We start from the raw sequence: 16856 nt of genomic DNA on the forward strand, positions 1-16856 counted from the left end.
TTTGTCTGATGTTTTAAAAACTCAGAAGAGATTATTAGCTGCTTTGAAGGAAAATCTTTCACAAACCACGAAGTCTGGTCCCTCATCAGTCACCTACTTCAAAAACCTGACCAACCTCCAACCCTATTAATATCTCAACATATATGATCACGCCGGCAAGACTTGGAAAAATCAGACCCTTACTCTCACTGTAAATCAGATGTCCCATCTTTGAATAACATGCATTAAATACCTAGGGTACAGAAGCTTCAAGACCCCATCTGCAAAGCAGAGAGTCTGTATCTTTTTTTCTTGGACCTTACATGAGAATGACCTTCTCATAAAGCAAATCTTAAATACATACCTCAAAATGTTTTACTGTCATTATGAACAATCTCAAAAGACACACGTTACTTTTCATTCCTCATATCAGGTGTCACTTAAATTCTACCTGTTTAGCTCTGAGAATGTCTTCCCGTTAATTATTATCACTGACAGGTTAGGCATGTTCTTCAAATTCTATCTGTCTAAAACAAAATACGTTTGTCATATTCTCCACTGACTTATTTTAAAATCCCATGTTTCAATGGAAAGAAGAAGGTATAATGTTGAAAAGCTAATTTCTCATTTAACTTAATAAATGCATAAAGTTCTGGTCATTCTGTATGATAAAGCTATCAGGTGGTCTGTCTATCAACCAACAGTCTGTTTAAACTCATCAAAAAAATCACAAGCAATATCTCAGTTTTAATTAGTACTGTGACAAGAACATTCAACATCAGAGAGAGTGTCTCATACTCTTGAGAATACCAGCAAGCTAAGTCAATATTTGGTGAGAAAGAGACATCTTACTTCTCTCACTGGAGTAAAGGAACAAAGAAATTGATTTCAATGGATATACAAAAGCTTGCCATGAATACATTTGAAGGAAATCACTTTGAGGAACACCAGGGGAAAAAGAACGGAGTTCATACCTGTCAAAAGAATCTGTTGCTACCTTGTAGAGGTAAATAAAAAGTTTGCTGCAATGTCTTAGCGTAGGTGACACAGAATCCAGAGCGATTAGGTCATCCTCAAACAGTCTTTGAAATAATTGTGTATTTGAAGGAAAGACATTCAATGGACTTATTTTTCTTGAGTCTGAGAAGCAGCCAAGCAATCGAACAGCATCTGCCAGTTTTTCATACTGGATCTCTGTTTTGAAGAAATGAGAGTTGGCTGGCTCATAGCGCATTGCCGCAGTCAGTGTGCAGAACACCGTGTGAAGCAGTTCAAACACTTGATTCTGGTTTACTTTCTCCCAGCCATTCTTCGGCGGTGAGCACAAAGATCTTTCCATAGCAACGAGCAAAGATGTGACATACACAAATCCACCAACTTTTCTAAAAACAGTTCTGGTGCGATGGCTTTCTCTTAGCACTGACAGGAGGGCCTACCGACAAAACAAATAATCCAAATGAAGAAGAAAATAGAACAGCAGTACTAATTCCTTGGAAAAAAAGATAGCATTTCTGTTTGATATTCAAGCAAAACTATTGTCTTTTGTCAGAACTGGGTAACGCATCAAGTCTCCAAAGACTTCTGTATTTTAAAAGTCCACATAGAATCATAGAATTACTCAGGTTGGAAAAGACCTTGAAGATCATCAAGTCCAACCGCAGCCTAACCAGTAGCCTATCTCTTAAAAAACAACATACTTATTAGGTTTAATCTTTCTCTATATAGAAACCCATAAATATTTGAGCTGACTGAAAGAGTTGCCCAAAAACAAAACTAAGTAAGAAACAGTTATGCAGAAAACACTACTGGTCAAAGGAAACACAGTGGAAACAACGTGGATGTCAGTATCACAGAATAACATCCAAACTTCTGTGAAATGGGCGACTCAGTGATGATGGTGGAGGAAAACACTCCCACACTACCTAAAAAAAGCAGCTGTCACAGGAAGTTTGACCCACTTGTGAATAAACAAAATAGAAGGGAAAAAAAAAATATCTCCATATCTAATGTCATAGGAAGCAGAAAACTGTCACTGTTCCAGAAAAAAAATAGAGCACAAAAATAAAGTAAATCTTCCATCACTGAGCGCTCTTTTCTTCAGAATCACACCATTTTGATGCACTCAGAGGATGGACAGTGAAACAAACTGTTTTACTCTTTCAAGGGCAATATCTCATCTCCTGCCAAACCTGGATCGAACTCATGGGATGTACCACTGCAACAGTCTCCATTGTCAATTCCACCACCAAAACAGCACAAATGGAAGCAAATACAACAGGTCAGATAAAGAGGACAGAAACCTTGACTTACTGCCTTAAATCCATTGGGAACTGTTCTAACTTTTCCCTGCCTCTGAGTATCATAAATTAGATATACTTAAAAATTAGAAGATGCTGACAGACAAAATACATTAAATGAATCATTTTGTTATTAGCTTTCCTCTTTCTCTTTTAGAATAGCATATGGCTGCTCATCTGCCAGAGGAACACTACAGCTCCTTCTGACAAGGATGAACCTAAATGTCTGCCAATTCTCTCGAGTAATACTCATGTTTACCCAATAATCCTTGCCTAGCTTTTCTAGCCTAACATAACAGTATTATGTCTATTTTCAGAATAACATTAGCTATTCCGAAAAGAAATTGTGGGTTTAGATTAGCAGCCAAAAAGCTTGTAAGAAATAACAGTTGACAGTCGTCTTCTTCCACTGCCAGGCTTCTTTTGCAATATTTCCAGTTTTGCTTAAGAAAGCAAATTTTATTTTGTAGGGTTTGTTGTTGGTTTTTTTTGTTTGTTTGTTTGGGTTTGTTTGTTTCCTTTTTACCCCTCATATAGACTTATATTCTGTGGATACTAACATTTACATTTACAGTGACACATTCAACCTTTAGAACTAACACACTGTATTATATTAAAGCAAGCATGTCCCAAGACAACACAAGCCAGTGCTAAAAATAAACTTGTGTGTTACACGCTTGATTTTTTTCCCTGTGTATTCTCAAAACATTTAACTGAATAATACACTGCAGGGAAGATTATCATAGCTGTATAATCTCATTTCCTAAGGTTGATGGTTCTAAAAACAAACTCACTTACTAGTTTTCACCTCTGTGATTCTGAAAGCTGTTGTGGATGGACAGAAGAAAAAAAGGAAAGCATCAAATACACAAATTTCAACTCCATAGACAACATACATGAAATCCCTTTCTCAGAATATTCTTTAAAAAACTATAGATAAATGTCTTAGGAGGGAGTCATAAGCAGTCTTTCATTTACCCTTAAGATGTCCGTTTTCAGCTGCAGTTCTGTAGGCGGAGCAGAGTGCATCAGTCCCAGTAAAGTGCCCATGTCATCTTCCCCGCTAGGCGACAACACCAACTGCTGGATGATCATCAGCGCGTGCTGTCGGCACTGTGGATACTTCACAATGTTGTGCACACATCTTGCGCCACCAAACTCCCTGAAAATACCTATGCAGATTGGGGGGGAGGGTTTTAAGGGTAGCAAGTAATAAAAAATATACATCTAAATCAGTAGAAAATAACAAAGAAAACACAAAAGACATTTCGATTCACTTCTAAAGGTTGAATGACAGGGTTTTAGCTGGATGCTTAATGACTTTTACTAGCATTTGCCTCTCACAACAAAACAGAACTTCTCTTCAAATATTTTCTACCAAAGGTGTTGAAAGTAAGGGTTCAGTTCTAAAAGTCCCCTCAATAATTCTGCTACTTCAACAAATGTTATTCTTTCTGTGATACAGCTTAAGGAGTCAACTGAAATAAACTAAAGATGTAACAAAAGCTGCATCTTTAGTGAGGACTACCAGCTATTTTCATTAAGAATTGCGTTTATTAGTCTGGAGTAATTTGGTTTGTTGCCAAAAACATAACTGAGCTGCTGGACAAGAGCAGCCAGCTACGAGCACTGATCTGCTCTCTCCACAAGAACTGCAAGGTAGTATACAAGGTTTCTTTCACCAAGATTCATCTCTGCAGCACAAATAACTGTTCTCAAGCTTATTGGATATACAGAACACGTGCAATAATTATTGAAAATTGTCCTAAAACCTCCAATCTCTGGAAACAAGGCCACTGTGCTCACATCCCTGTCCTGGTGCACAAACAGGGACTACAACTTCTCTGGGAGTTGGTTTCTTCCCTCCTCCTGTACAGCTGTCACACATCTGAGCTTGGAGCTACCGACCAAAACACAGCCTTCAACTTCTCTCTGATACCTTCTTATTTCAGCCTACTTGGTCCATCTTTCAATCACTATTCAAAAGATTCCAACAATGTTTTTTTTTGACTCTCCCTTGACAGGATAACTAGCTCAATTGGTACAAGGGCAACAGCACATGTTATGTACCTCAACTTCAGTAAAGTTTCTGGCAGTGTTATCCACAGCATGCTCACAAGCAGCCTGACACAACAGCCTAAATGCAATCATGGAAGACTAACTACAGAATTAACTGAAGCTCCAATTTTCAGTAACATCTGCTTCTTGACTGTGCCCTTCTGATTTGACAAAGGACACGCCACTCAGCTTGAGTGCTGTGAATAATGCCTGTACTGATATAAGAATGAGTATATTTAGCAAGTATGTGGATAAAGTTGAGTTGGCAGATGTAAAAATCCAGTGTTGTGGACAAATAAAGAGTCAGCTCTTAAAAAAAAAAAAAAAAAAAAAAAAAAAAAAAAAAAAAAAAAAACTGGCTTAGGCAACAGTGGAGGTTTTAGAGGATTAGAAATAGCATATGGGAAAAAAAACAAACACAAATTAATATGGGGAAGGAATATGAACAAGGATGCACATAGCACCTGAGACACAAGACAAAGATAGAAGTCATCCAGCACACATACAGTTGTTTTAAACACAATATCTAGCTGCTGTTGACTTCCAAGAGTGCTTGGCAATGGGACAGATGGCAAAAAGACTTCAGCTTAACTTGCAACAGAGAACACACTGTATATGAGGAACTACAGAAGTAAGACATTAAGACCATAGAGAGAAGAAAGCTATACAGAAACCTGGCAGATTTTTCAGTAGCTATGCAAAACATCTACTCTGAATGATGTACATATATGTTCAGCACACGTAGGCAGACTATATAACCTCATACCTCATTCTAAAGAAGTATCACTATGTTTGTTCAACTTTGACTCATTCAGAAAATACCTAGGTAGTATCTTTCTTTCCTCTAGAGTTCACTAAGATGCAGTTACTTCCCTACCCTGAATCTCAGTTGTTACTCCCAACTACAACTTTTGGTAGAGTCCTTCAGAATCAGCAGTGCTATAATTCCTTGCTGCTAGTGAAATGAGGCATGTTGGTGCCCAGTTCTTGGCCTCCAGCAGAAAGAGGAGTTGTCTTCCACTTGCTTTCACTGATAACAGGCATTCTTGCTCTACTCAAGCAAGATTTACAGATCCTCCTTTGAAGGATTTGAATGACAACACAGAATTAATGTGTTAAAGCATTTTTACACATAAGGCAAAAAAAAACATTATTTACCAGAATTGCATTAGTCAAAAGCTCAAGGAAAGAGCTTTTCAATGAACATGTACACTCCCACAAAACAGGAAAACATAAAAGATAGGAAAGGAAAAAAATGGAACTTCTTTTTTCCTGTAAGTCACAAATAACAGCCTCTATGTTCTGATTCAGTCTTCAGCATAGCTTGCAAGCGATGCAAAGAAATCTGTTTTCCAAGTAAAGCTGTGATTTGTTTTGCATGCTATAAGCACGCGAACTTGTTTTTTTGTTTTATTGCCAGAAAAGACCATGGGCTCCAAATAAGAACAAGTACCTTCTCCAGACTTCTGTAGGAAAGGAGAAGAGATAAGAGTCAATTTTCCCTTATTTTTTTTCTTAAAAGAGGACACATCTCCCCAGTACATCCCTTCTTAACCTGGAGGAAAGCTCTAAACTCCTAACCAGAGCTGCAGAATCCTTTAGCGACCTCATACCTACTGGCAATAGGCTCATCTATCCAACAGCTCTTGTCAGTCCCTTAAAATTACTCCCATCTGTGGGTTACAGGCAGAAAGCTATCATTTTACACCAGCTCTGATGCACTTAAGAGCACCTTTCTGGTCCAATATTCCCTCCAGTTAATAAAGAGACAGCTATCAAAAATCAATGGAAATTTTTTCAGCAAGCCACTCAGCTTTCCATGCCCATCTTGTTGAATCTAAGAAATAAAGCAGAGGGGCAGACTGAAAGCAAATTAATTGCCAAAGGCAGAAGGACAGAACTGTTTTAGAAAGCTTGAGGTAGTACAATCTCATAAAATGTGAATAAACTTGAAGATGTACTCCACAGTCAGACTCACTCCCTGTTGATTCCCACTTCCTTTTTTCATTTATATTTTGTTTAGAAGCAAGTCACTTCTATAAATATCACTTCACCCCTGAAACAGATACACACACATCAGTTCTCTTTTAGGGCCTACTGTACTGCTTTCCAATTTGCTTATATCCAGAAAGACTACACAGAAGAATGAATGAGCTCATCTATATAATGAAGACCACTCCAGGAAAAGAGTTTAAAAACAGCAAAATTATTATTATTATTATTATTTTAACAGTAGTTTGCTCAGCATAGTACTCCAATTTGTCCAAAAGTTACTGAACACTGAATCTGCATTTGGAGAAAACATTTTGCTTAATCAACAACAGAAATTAGAACATTAGAAGCTTTCTGCCATTCAGCCAAGAGCTATGTTTAAACAATGAGCAGTCAGCTGAACTGGACAGTTGTAGGATTCCATTCTTAGACATCTATCATGGATTCTAACCTCTCATATTGAACTGAAAACAGGAACAAAACCTGAAGGGAGTAAGCAGCAGACAGAATAGAGAAAAATAAAGTGGAAATAGGAGAAAAAGGACTCTGTGGCCAGAAGCTGTTTCTCCAAGGTGGTGCCCATTTCCTCCCCTCATCTTCTTTCACCCATAAAGCAAAGCAAAAGGTTTGAAGAACAACTATTGCTTTTTCCATTGCTTTATTTTAAGTTCTCAGAGACAATCTGTACTAACGTGAAACAAATATTTTCTTTTTTGATGTTGCTCTGCATCAGGTAATGAAATAATGCACAGCGTAATCTGCCTCATTCAGAAAAAGAGGCTCATAACTGAGACCTACTTGCAGGTACTGAGGTACTGAGTAGGAATGTACCTTCAAAGAAAGGAAACCTACCTAACACTACAGATGGCACACATTTCTAAATCAAATTTCAGTAGACATAAAATTGTCAACAGAAAATTACATGTCTAATTATGCACTTAAATTTGTCATAAGAAAACCAGCGCTACAAGCCCTATTACAGATGACTGCAGTAATGTTTAAGGAGAAATGGATGTGTGTGGTTCTTTTTAAGAAAAAAATGGTCAAGAATATCAAGTTAAAAAAAATAAAAATAAGAAGAGAAAGAAAAGCTATCTTGAATTCCTTTGTTTTATGTACTCCAAGTTATGCTGATTCTCTCTTATGGCAGAAAACTTGGCAAGAAAGAAAAAGGACATTTCACTGTGATTAATTGTCTGAAGATAGAAAATCAGGACTACTTTGTCTTTAGGCAAACTTCTCAATTGCATTTTTATAAGTGCTTTGCCAATGGGCTTTCTACTTACCTGCGTTTGTGTTTGAGCCTTGTAGTAGAACCGTCAGGGTCTCCATAACCAACAAAGCCAACTGCTTTTGGTCCTCAAATGAACTGTTTCTTGAATCCCCTAAAAATAATTGCAGAAGAAGAGACATAGTTTAAAAAAAAAATAATAATAATCTTAAAAAATCACTCTGCTAAGATGCTTCTTGATTTTTTCCACCGATGCTTTCAATTCCTTTATTTCCCCAGAGAAAACAAACTAATCAAATATCAAAGCAAGTACGATTTAGTCTGCATGAACATCCACAGGAAAACTTAATTATGAAATGCGTGAAAACACCATTTATAAAACCAGGAAACAGAAGCTTTAGAGTTCTGTGAGCACAGTGGCTGACAGTGCAGCTGTATGTGTTGTTTCATATCTCCAAATATTGTTTCTTCAAGTCACAACCCCACATCATTGATGAAGACCAACAGGATCTGCTTTGTTCTCTAAGTACTTGCTAAGAGAAATTTCCCACAAAAGCACAAAACTACATCTACACCTAAGTAATTTAAATGTGTTGATGATTTGACAGGTGTAACAGATGAACCTACACTGCATATGGCACTTTAAGCACAGCATAACAACCCAGAGAATGATTAATGAGCTGCAAGGTGGAACATGAGGACAACATCCAAGCAGGCAGCACTCTAACCAGATGTCATATTCATCCATTTAGTGAGAAGCACTTGAGAAATTACATAATTTCCAGCAACAGTTACTGGCAATGTAGGTTTTTACATATAATCAACTGACTCATCAGCAAAGCTTCATACTACAAATCCAGGTAAATCAGCCAACAATAATATATAGAAGTGTCACTGACACATGCTAATTCTACTGCTGTTTGAGTAAAAAATACATTAAAAAGCATGCAAATACAGTTTGTACTTGCCAAGTAACTAGTGGCTTAACTCTGAGATTTTCAATTTTGAACACAAAAGCACTTAGATATATACATATATGTATTTGTAATGTTCTTACTAGAATATAGACCTAATGTCTTTAAAAAACAAAAGCAAAAAAGTCAGTAAACTTAAATATATAACCCCATGAGAAGCTTTACAGCACTCCCAGGGGGCCAGGCAAGACAACTAGGGTGAAGCGGGCGAGAAATAGGCAAGCTATGTACTACTGCTTCTTCACTCTTTCTTTTGATGTACAAGAACTTTAACATCAAAAATATATTGAAAGTCTTTGAAAACAAGTAAATTATGGACTCTTACTTTGATTTTCTGAAATTGCCTTGTAAAGGACAGAAAGGAAGAGGGAACCCCAGTGTGTTTACAGGATGGCACAGGAGTACCTGCCCTTAAGATACACATTCCAGCTGTCTTCATTTTCCTCATATCCATTATCCTCCAACATTCCCAGCCAAAAAAACATGCATTAGTAAAATGGAAGACCACACGCTACCTTGATCATTCAAAGCCTGAGTGGGATCTTTCAGAAGGGCTGCATATTTATGAAGAAGATTTACCATCACCTCCAAAAGCCCCACCTCCCTGAAGACATCCTTAAAGATGTAGTCGTGACGGGTGAATTTCAGGAGCGTCTTCATGGCAATGATGCTACAGTGATAAGAAGTGCTGGATTTTAAAAGGATGCTCACACTGATCAGTTCTTTACAGGGTATGTAATTCAAGCTGAAGACAACAAATTCCAGCATCTCAAAGTATTTGGTCTGCACTTCTGGAAGTTTAGAAATTTTCTCTGCAAACTGAGACAATGTGTGCTGTGATTCCAAAATGAAGTAATTGGCATTGTCCGCCATATAAATATTCGTGATGGCATCAAGGATAATTTGTGCTAGATAGCTAGTTTTTGCTTTCAAAAATGCGTTCTGAAGGACGGAAAATGCTTGAATATTCCTCACGCTGTGACCTAAATTAGGAAACAAAGTGGGATGGGAAGAAAAAAAGTGAAAGTTCTTGATTGTCTCAATGAGCACACTTACTAATAACATTCCATGCATTCTAGTAAGAGTGATTAAAATAACAGTAATGTTACTTTTTTTTTTTTTTTTTAATTAAAATGGGCTCTTCAAAAAAGCCTTTGCATAACCAATTATGTTGCAAATCCTATGACTTACTATTCTTTCAGGTGACGCCTTTGCCTTTGAAAACAAGTGTTCACACATGCAGCTAAATGAATGATAGCTTCTTTCAAATAGGGAAGTAAGGTGACCATACTTAAAATTTGCAAGGGGATACAGTTCTGGAGAAAAAATAAAGCCTGCATGTCACCTATCTGGTGTGTAAGAAAACACACGGCAAAAATAGTAAAATGTTCTGCATTCCGTAGTACAGAAGACCACTACTTCCTTCACAAGTTTTAGGCAGGCTAAGTTCAGAAGAACATGCATCTGACCACTTTCACTTAATAGAGCAATAAGCAATGACAAAGCTTTATCAGTTGAGTTCAAAGTTAAACAGCATGCATGGCTTCTGAGTTATCATGTTCCATTCAGTCTTTGGAAGTTCTGTGCGATAAAAGAGAGCTAAGTGCAGAGAAACTCCAAAGGGCTGCAGAAGGTCTGCCTTCAACAGAGAGCATGCTCTTGCTCAGTTCTGCTTTAGAATTTTACATGAATAATCATACCATACAAATCTGATGATGGCACTGGGGTGGATTTTGGGAATCAGCCTGGGAATAAGAAAGCTTTGGCAAGGTCCAGTACTATCAATAATTAGGAGATTTAAAAAAAAAAAAAAAAAAAAAAAAAAAAAGGAAGAACTTGTGCTAATATTACTGCTACAGCATGCTTTACACAAACACTTCCCACCTCTAAAAGCTAGGTCAAACTTCTTTTAAGTGCCATACATTTCAATCAGATCTCATTCATTTAGCCAAACACTGCCTTGCTTATGCGTGTTCCTGTGGCCCCCACAATTTTCAGTGGGCAGTGCAGATATTACCCTACTAGAAAGTCACCTCAAGCTGAATGTTGTAACTTTTACAAGGCTAGTACAACTCATAGTGGTCCATTCCCACTGTGAAAGAATCACCTCATGATAAATCTCCTTTGGAAAAAAAAAATTATATATATATATATATGTATAAAAGAATATCAGGGTGCTCTAACAATAAAACCTTACCTTCAAACAAGCTAAAAGTAAACCATTAACATGATTTCCAAACCTTTTGTAAAAGAAGCATCTTGACTTGTTGTGTATGCTCTGTGAAATACTACTGTCTCCATCTTTTACAAACTCAGCTGTCCGATTTAAAAGAAAATTAAATTATCTCAGTGTCTAGCCTCACTACTTTCCCTGCTGGATTCCTCCAGAGAGGAAGCAGAAACTTCCTTGAAAAGTAACATGCAACAGTTTTACTGACTGGAAGAATATTCACAGTAAATTGCAAGTTATATTCATTCATTTCTAAAAGAAGGTGTTTTGCATGCTTTCTTTGAAATGAAAAATGCTGGAAAGTGAATGGAGTTCAATAAACATGAAAGGAACATAGGCAGTGACAGACACAACTGGTTACGGTCTAATTAAGTATAAACAGTTGTTTCAGGCAATCAAGCAGATTAATGCATTATCTTTGATTGTTACAAGGACCCCTGAAGAAACCAAATCTTCACCAGCTCTACAGAGTTCAAAACCTAAAAAGATTTAAATAAAAGCAATTAAGGAAATGTGTTAATACATTCTCCACAGATAACTCATCATCAGAACTGAGAAATAAAAGGAACAGAGAGATGTCACGGCAAACACGATAAAATGAAATATGAGGTGTAAGCGACAGTGGTTCTTATGTTACTCTCTCACCAACGTTGCTTAGCTTAGGCAAAGATCAGTGTTATTACCAGAACATGAACAAACTAAACTCTGCTTATATCATCTTTCCCTGTTTAGTGCAAAGGGAAAACAGATTCCATAAATAATGAACTTTCTCAACACCAGAAAAATGGTTGTCCAAAGTGCTTAGACATACAAGAGAGATGGTCAAAGTAAATCCATTAGCATACCAATCTACAAAGGTAACCCTGTCACAAAACTTTTGCAAATATCTCCAGTGCTACGAAAACCAGAGAGAAGCCCAAGAAACAAGATAGTTCCACAGTGACCTGCTAAGATCCACAGTCCTTTCCTCACATACCAAACAAAACTGCATTTTAAGTGTATAGAATCAAAGTTCTGTTTTTATCAAAATCTTTCCCCTGCAAACTTTTTCAACCTTAGATCCATATCATAATTCACTGTGGCTGCAAGCACACCACAGGTTTCACCACTCTGAATGCTCACCGGTGATGAATCACCAACAATATTTTAGAACATGCAGTGAAGGAGGAAAAAATCCACTCACCTTTGCCTGCAGGCTGCGGCACTGCAAATCCAGGTAATAGGAAAGGTACCCCGGTGGTAACACCAGCTGGTTTCAATTCATTTACACCATATGTTGTTAAGGAAGTAATCAAATTAACCAAGTCCTTCAAAGCATCCTTTGATTCAGCCTCCTTTGCCTGTTCTAATCTAAAGGATGTAAAATCCAACAGAAGACTATGTTAGCACAAGTCTATTTCAACTCAGATCACTGTCATCAATGATTTCTTTCATTTTTCTCTGTTAACTTAGAGACTACACCTCAAGTACTCTGTACACTATTTCACACATTCCCCATTCACATTTCTAACCATTCAGTCTGTCAAATATTAATGGATTTATGAAAGAATACATTTATTTCCTATAGAAATTCACTTTATAAATCTCACCATGAACTCAACAGCCTACTAGAAAGCTTCACAGATATTAAAAATTAATTTCAAATTACCCAGAAGGCCAGTTGTATCCTGCATCAAAAGAGGAGTGGCAGCAGGGCACGGGAGGTGATTTTCTCTCCCTGCTCTGGTCTAGTGAGGCTCCGTCTGGAGAATCATATTCCAGCCTAGAGACCCCAGCACGGGAAGGATGCAGAGCTGTTACAGAGGGTCCAGAGGAGGGTCACAAAACTGATCAGAGGGATGGACACCTCTCCTACAGAGACAGATTGAGGGAGCTGGACTTGTTCAGCCTGGAGAAGAAAAGGCTCTGGAGAGACACCTCATTGTGGACTTCCAGTACTTGAAGGGAGCTTGTGGATGGCAACCAGCCTACAGCAAGGACACTGGAACTGGAGAGGGTTTAAGGTCCCTTCTAACCTTCTAACCAAAACCATTCTGTGACAAATGCTCTTATGAATAGGAAGCTGATAGGTGAATACCTAGATAGTCTGTCAGTAAATAAACCTGCATTTAATCCACTGTGGCACATTCATAGCTGATAATTTCTGTTAATGAAATAGTCTTACTAGAAACAGAAAACCTAGAAGTGCACAGCCAAGTATCGTTTTTAGAACTGCAGACTCTTATATAGAAATCCTAGAGGGTAGAAATTGGTCACATCTAAACCCAGATTATTCTCCTCAGTTCCAATCAACTACTTACACATTCATATCTTTTTATTTGTGTATTACTGTTTCAGGAGGACAAGGCTAAGGAAGACAGCATGAGCAAACAGCTTTCTCTTAGTCCCATGCAAAGTGCTCAGCCAGGGACCATAGGTCACATCCTGGGGCTGTGGTGACAGGGCAGAGAAAGGCAGCAAAGAGGTAGCTGGAACCAGCAGCACATCTGTCTGCACAGCTTAGGAGGAAACCAACTGAACAAAATACTCAATTGTTATCCAATTGTCTCCTGCCTAGGAAGGCACTTGAAAGTCACCAAAAGTTTCATTGCATACTAAGTGTCTACAGACCTGGGAAGAAAGCCAGGGACCACAATCCCTTATTTGCTTATGCAGTGTAAGCAGTATTTTTCTTCATACTAATGAACTCATTCTGCATCCTGCATCTTCTTCACAGTGAGACCCATGGTTGCACCTCATTCACACCACCATTACAGAAGGACTCAGCCCATACATTACTATCATATGAACCCTCCACACACCCTGCCCTTTCATATCATTGAGGTGAAAGTATACATTCTCTCCCTTGTTCATCACAGGTCTCCAGCAATGTCTTCTTAAGTCACCATCTTCATATGTCAGCTCCAAAGCCTTCCCCTTCTTTGTGACTGTGCCCACATTTCATACTGCTACATGATAGTCATCCTCCTAGCATACTGGAAGACCTTCTTCCAAGCATTTTTTGCAAAGCTTTTAGCAATTTTTCTGGAGACAGCTCACATAAGAAGTAAGGATAACACATTTCTGTGCTTTAACTCATGTCAATGTCAAATGACAAACTGGTGTGCTGTGTGACTGTGCTCTCCTTTTTCAGACACACAGACACATTCCTCTACGCCTTCTCCTACACCTGCCAGGGAATCTCCACTCTTTGGCTGAAAAAAATGAGCAAGCTCAGAAGAAAATCAGTTTAAAACATGTGATGTACAGAGGATTGCTTCTGTGCTTGGAAATGAAATTGCAAATGACAGCACATTCCTAAAATTTTGCTTAACCTCCGGCTGACAGTCTTGAGAAAACAACTAGTTTTTGATATACAACAAAGCATCCATTCAAATAATTTAATTCATACTCAGAACCACAATTTATACCAAAAGAACAATAACATAACATGTATTGTAGTGATTTTGGCACAGATGGTAATTTATGCATGATTCTAACTGTCACTGAGGATTTCATATGCCACAATAAAGCCTGGTATTCTTCACGTACCAACAAACAAACATAAAAACGCAGCACATAATAGAAAATTAAGTCCTAATATTTGGGTACAAAAACCTAACAACCTAGAATCCAAAACAAAAAACAGAGTTAGCTCTTAACGTTAACACTTCTCATTAATGGCTATTACAGCACTGTTTCTAACCATCTTTGACTCCCATGTACATGATAAGGTGTACATACAGATTCCATTTCTACATTAGTATCTTGTGTTTAAAGCTAATAAATGCCAACACCAACAGTAGAGTACCTGCTTTCTTCTATCATGCAAAATGATTTAGTGAAAAAACAGCACCAAGGAATAATAACCTAAAAAGTGTCGCTTCATAGCAGGAGAGAAGCATGTAACTTGATGTTTTGGTCCTAATGTCTTCATTTCATAGCATTCCACAGCTGTTATTTTCCATTTACATCCACTGAACTATTCTTTAATAGGAAATCTTTTTTAAAAGAGCTCACAGCCATCTTTCTGCATTCTTTTTACATACCTGAGGAGGAGATCGCAGAGGAAGTTGTATCCTTGCCATATCCTAAAATCATCCAGTAGTGTTTGTGATACATCACTGGAATCTTTGAGAAAACAAGAAAGCCCAGCAAACATCTCAACTATTTCAAGGGGAGAAAGGTCATCAGACTGCTGCATGTTCTGAACACACGTGGACAAACATTCTTTTTCTGGAAAGAATTGTAAGAAATTTATGATTTTACTGGCTTTAATCAACTAAATGAGAATGGTTTCTAAATGAAATGTAGCAAAAATGTAATGGTTACTTAATTATCTCTTATCATGCAACATGTAACATGACAGAACGCCTAGAGATAAGTAAGATTCTCCAGTAGCTTCAGATCCGATTCCTAACCTTTTTCTGCCAGCCCTGTCCTCCCTTGGATAATCTTTACTGCTTGAAGAAGATGACTGAGAAGACAAATATCAACTTATTGTTAAGGCTGGTATTAGGAACAACTCTACACAGAACATTCACTGCATGGTTCGCCTAGTCAGTAATAACTTGGCTGGCATTACATGCAGGCTCAAAGAATCCTGATGCAAAGCAGACAGTTTGTCTCATCCTCCATGTCTGTCGTGTTCCATTGGCACATTCTAAAAACCTTTCCCAAATCTGTACTCAGACTTCAGGTTTCAAAATATATTCCTGTTCAGTGACGTCCTATTCAAACTTTTCAGAACACAGAGGAGTGCAAGTATTTCTAGCTAGACTGATTAGAAAACTTCCCAGAAGTTCATATCAAAATACAACGCAGTGAGCAGATGTTTCTCTGCATGTGAAGAAAAGCCTTAACTTTAACATGAGTGTCCTGACACGTTATTATCTTTTAAGTCAGGTTCAGTTTAATGTCCCATCATAAATCCAGCAGAAGTTTGCTATAGTTTTATGTAAAATAATTATCAGCTTTAAAATCCAATTTGAAAACACTTAACCGATGTCTAATTTGTGCTTCTGAGAGATGCTGTACATTCACTTCTTTCTCACTGGAATTGAAAAGCTGCTGCTAGTGCAAGAAAAAACAGAGATTAACATTTACTGTGAAGTATGCAGAGTCAGGGTCAAACTGTCAAAAAGGTTTTACAGCACCTTGTAAAAATTTGCTTGCCAGGGTGTGGAGAAACAGTGACTTTTTCCCCAGTAATCACAGACCACTATAATTTGTGGCAAGAATGTCAGCTCATTGAAACAAGTTTTCCAATTGAAAAAAATATATATGCATTTAGAGGGTGCTACTGTTTGAAAGACCTAAATACAATGCAAGAAATATGTTTTACCAAATTTCATATTCCAAAACCTAAATATCTCAACACTTATACAACTTCAAAGTAATGCAACACTACTATTTTCATTCATGTATTTCTTCTCAAAGCTCTTCCCATGTATACTGTCCTCTCTTGACACCAGCTGTCATTTCACTTTGCTCTCACAAGTCCTTTGCCACTAACCAGTGTGACAGCAGCCCTTCTGAGGCAAACACTGAGCAATTCCTTGTAAAGATGCATCAGGGGTAAAGTATTTGGTAGGTTGGTTTTCAAAATTTCTCACCATCTCTCCCTGTATGCTGGTTTCCATAGCAAAAACAGGACACTATTTCCCTCAAATAAGACCAGGAGGTAAAACTGAATGATTCTGCCTGCTCCTCTATTGGTGGCTGTCGCACTAGCGGGACAGGAACTGAGAACAGTGCCCCTGTGAGAGGTGTGGGTGACAGCCAAGCAAAGGTGGGAGAGCCCTGGGCTAGGTGCTAGGGACAATGTTTTTGGGCTTGGGAAACAGGCCCAACCTGCCTGCAGGTTGGATTCAAGTTAGCTTTTCCAACACACCATCTGTAAGTACTTGGGGGTTCCACATTCACACCAAGCTCCCTCAAGCATTTCCTAGTGTCTCTCTATTATCCAGGTTTCACTGAGTACAGGGAATAATAGCCCCTTCATGTCCTGGATAACAGTGTAAACAGCAAATTACTGGTGGCTATATCAGGCTGCTCCAGTACTTCCTGCAGAAGTGAAATGTTAGACAAAGAACATACTCTCAGCATATCCAAAT

General features: G+C 38.0%; 1 protein-coding gene across 7 annotated transcripts in view; it reads right to left on the bottom strand.

The window, feature by feature from the left end:
- Nucleotides 1-16856, bottom strand: part of WDFY3 (WD repeat and FYVE domain containing 3) — a 135340-nt gene that overhangs the window by 69790 nt on the left and 48694 nt on the right. For all 7 annotated transcript variants that reach the window (XM_072336744.1, XM_072336741.1, XM_072336743.1 and 4 more), the window contains exons 8-13: nucleotides 14790-14976; nucleotides 11945-12111; nucleotides 9047-9514; nucleotides 7613-7711; nucleotides 3255-3448; nucleotides 954-1411 (exon numbers count right to left, since the gene is read on the bottom strand). In XM_072336744.1, coding sequence (XP_072192845.1) covers nucleotides 954-1411; nucleotides 3255-3448; nucleotides 7613-7711; nucleotides 9047-9514; nucleotides 11945-12111; nucleotides 14790-14976 — 1573 coding nt within the window. The remainder of the gene's footprint in view (nucleotides 1-953; nucleotides 1412-3254; nucleotides 3449-7612; nucleotides 7712-9046; nucleotides 9515-11944; nucleotides 12112-14789; nucleotides 14977-16856) is intronic.

This window comes from Excalfactoria chinensis, chromosome 4 (genome assembly GCF_039878825.1).
Source record: "Excalfactoria chinensis isolate bCotChi1 chromosome 4, bCotChi1.hap2, whole genome shotgun sequence".
NCBI lineage: Eukaryota > Metazoa > Chordata > Aves > Galliformes > Phasianidae > Excalfactoria > Excalfactoria chinensis.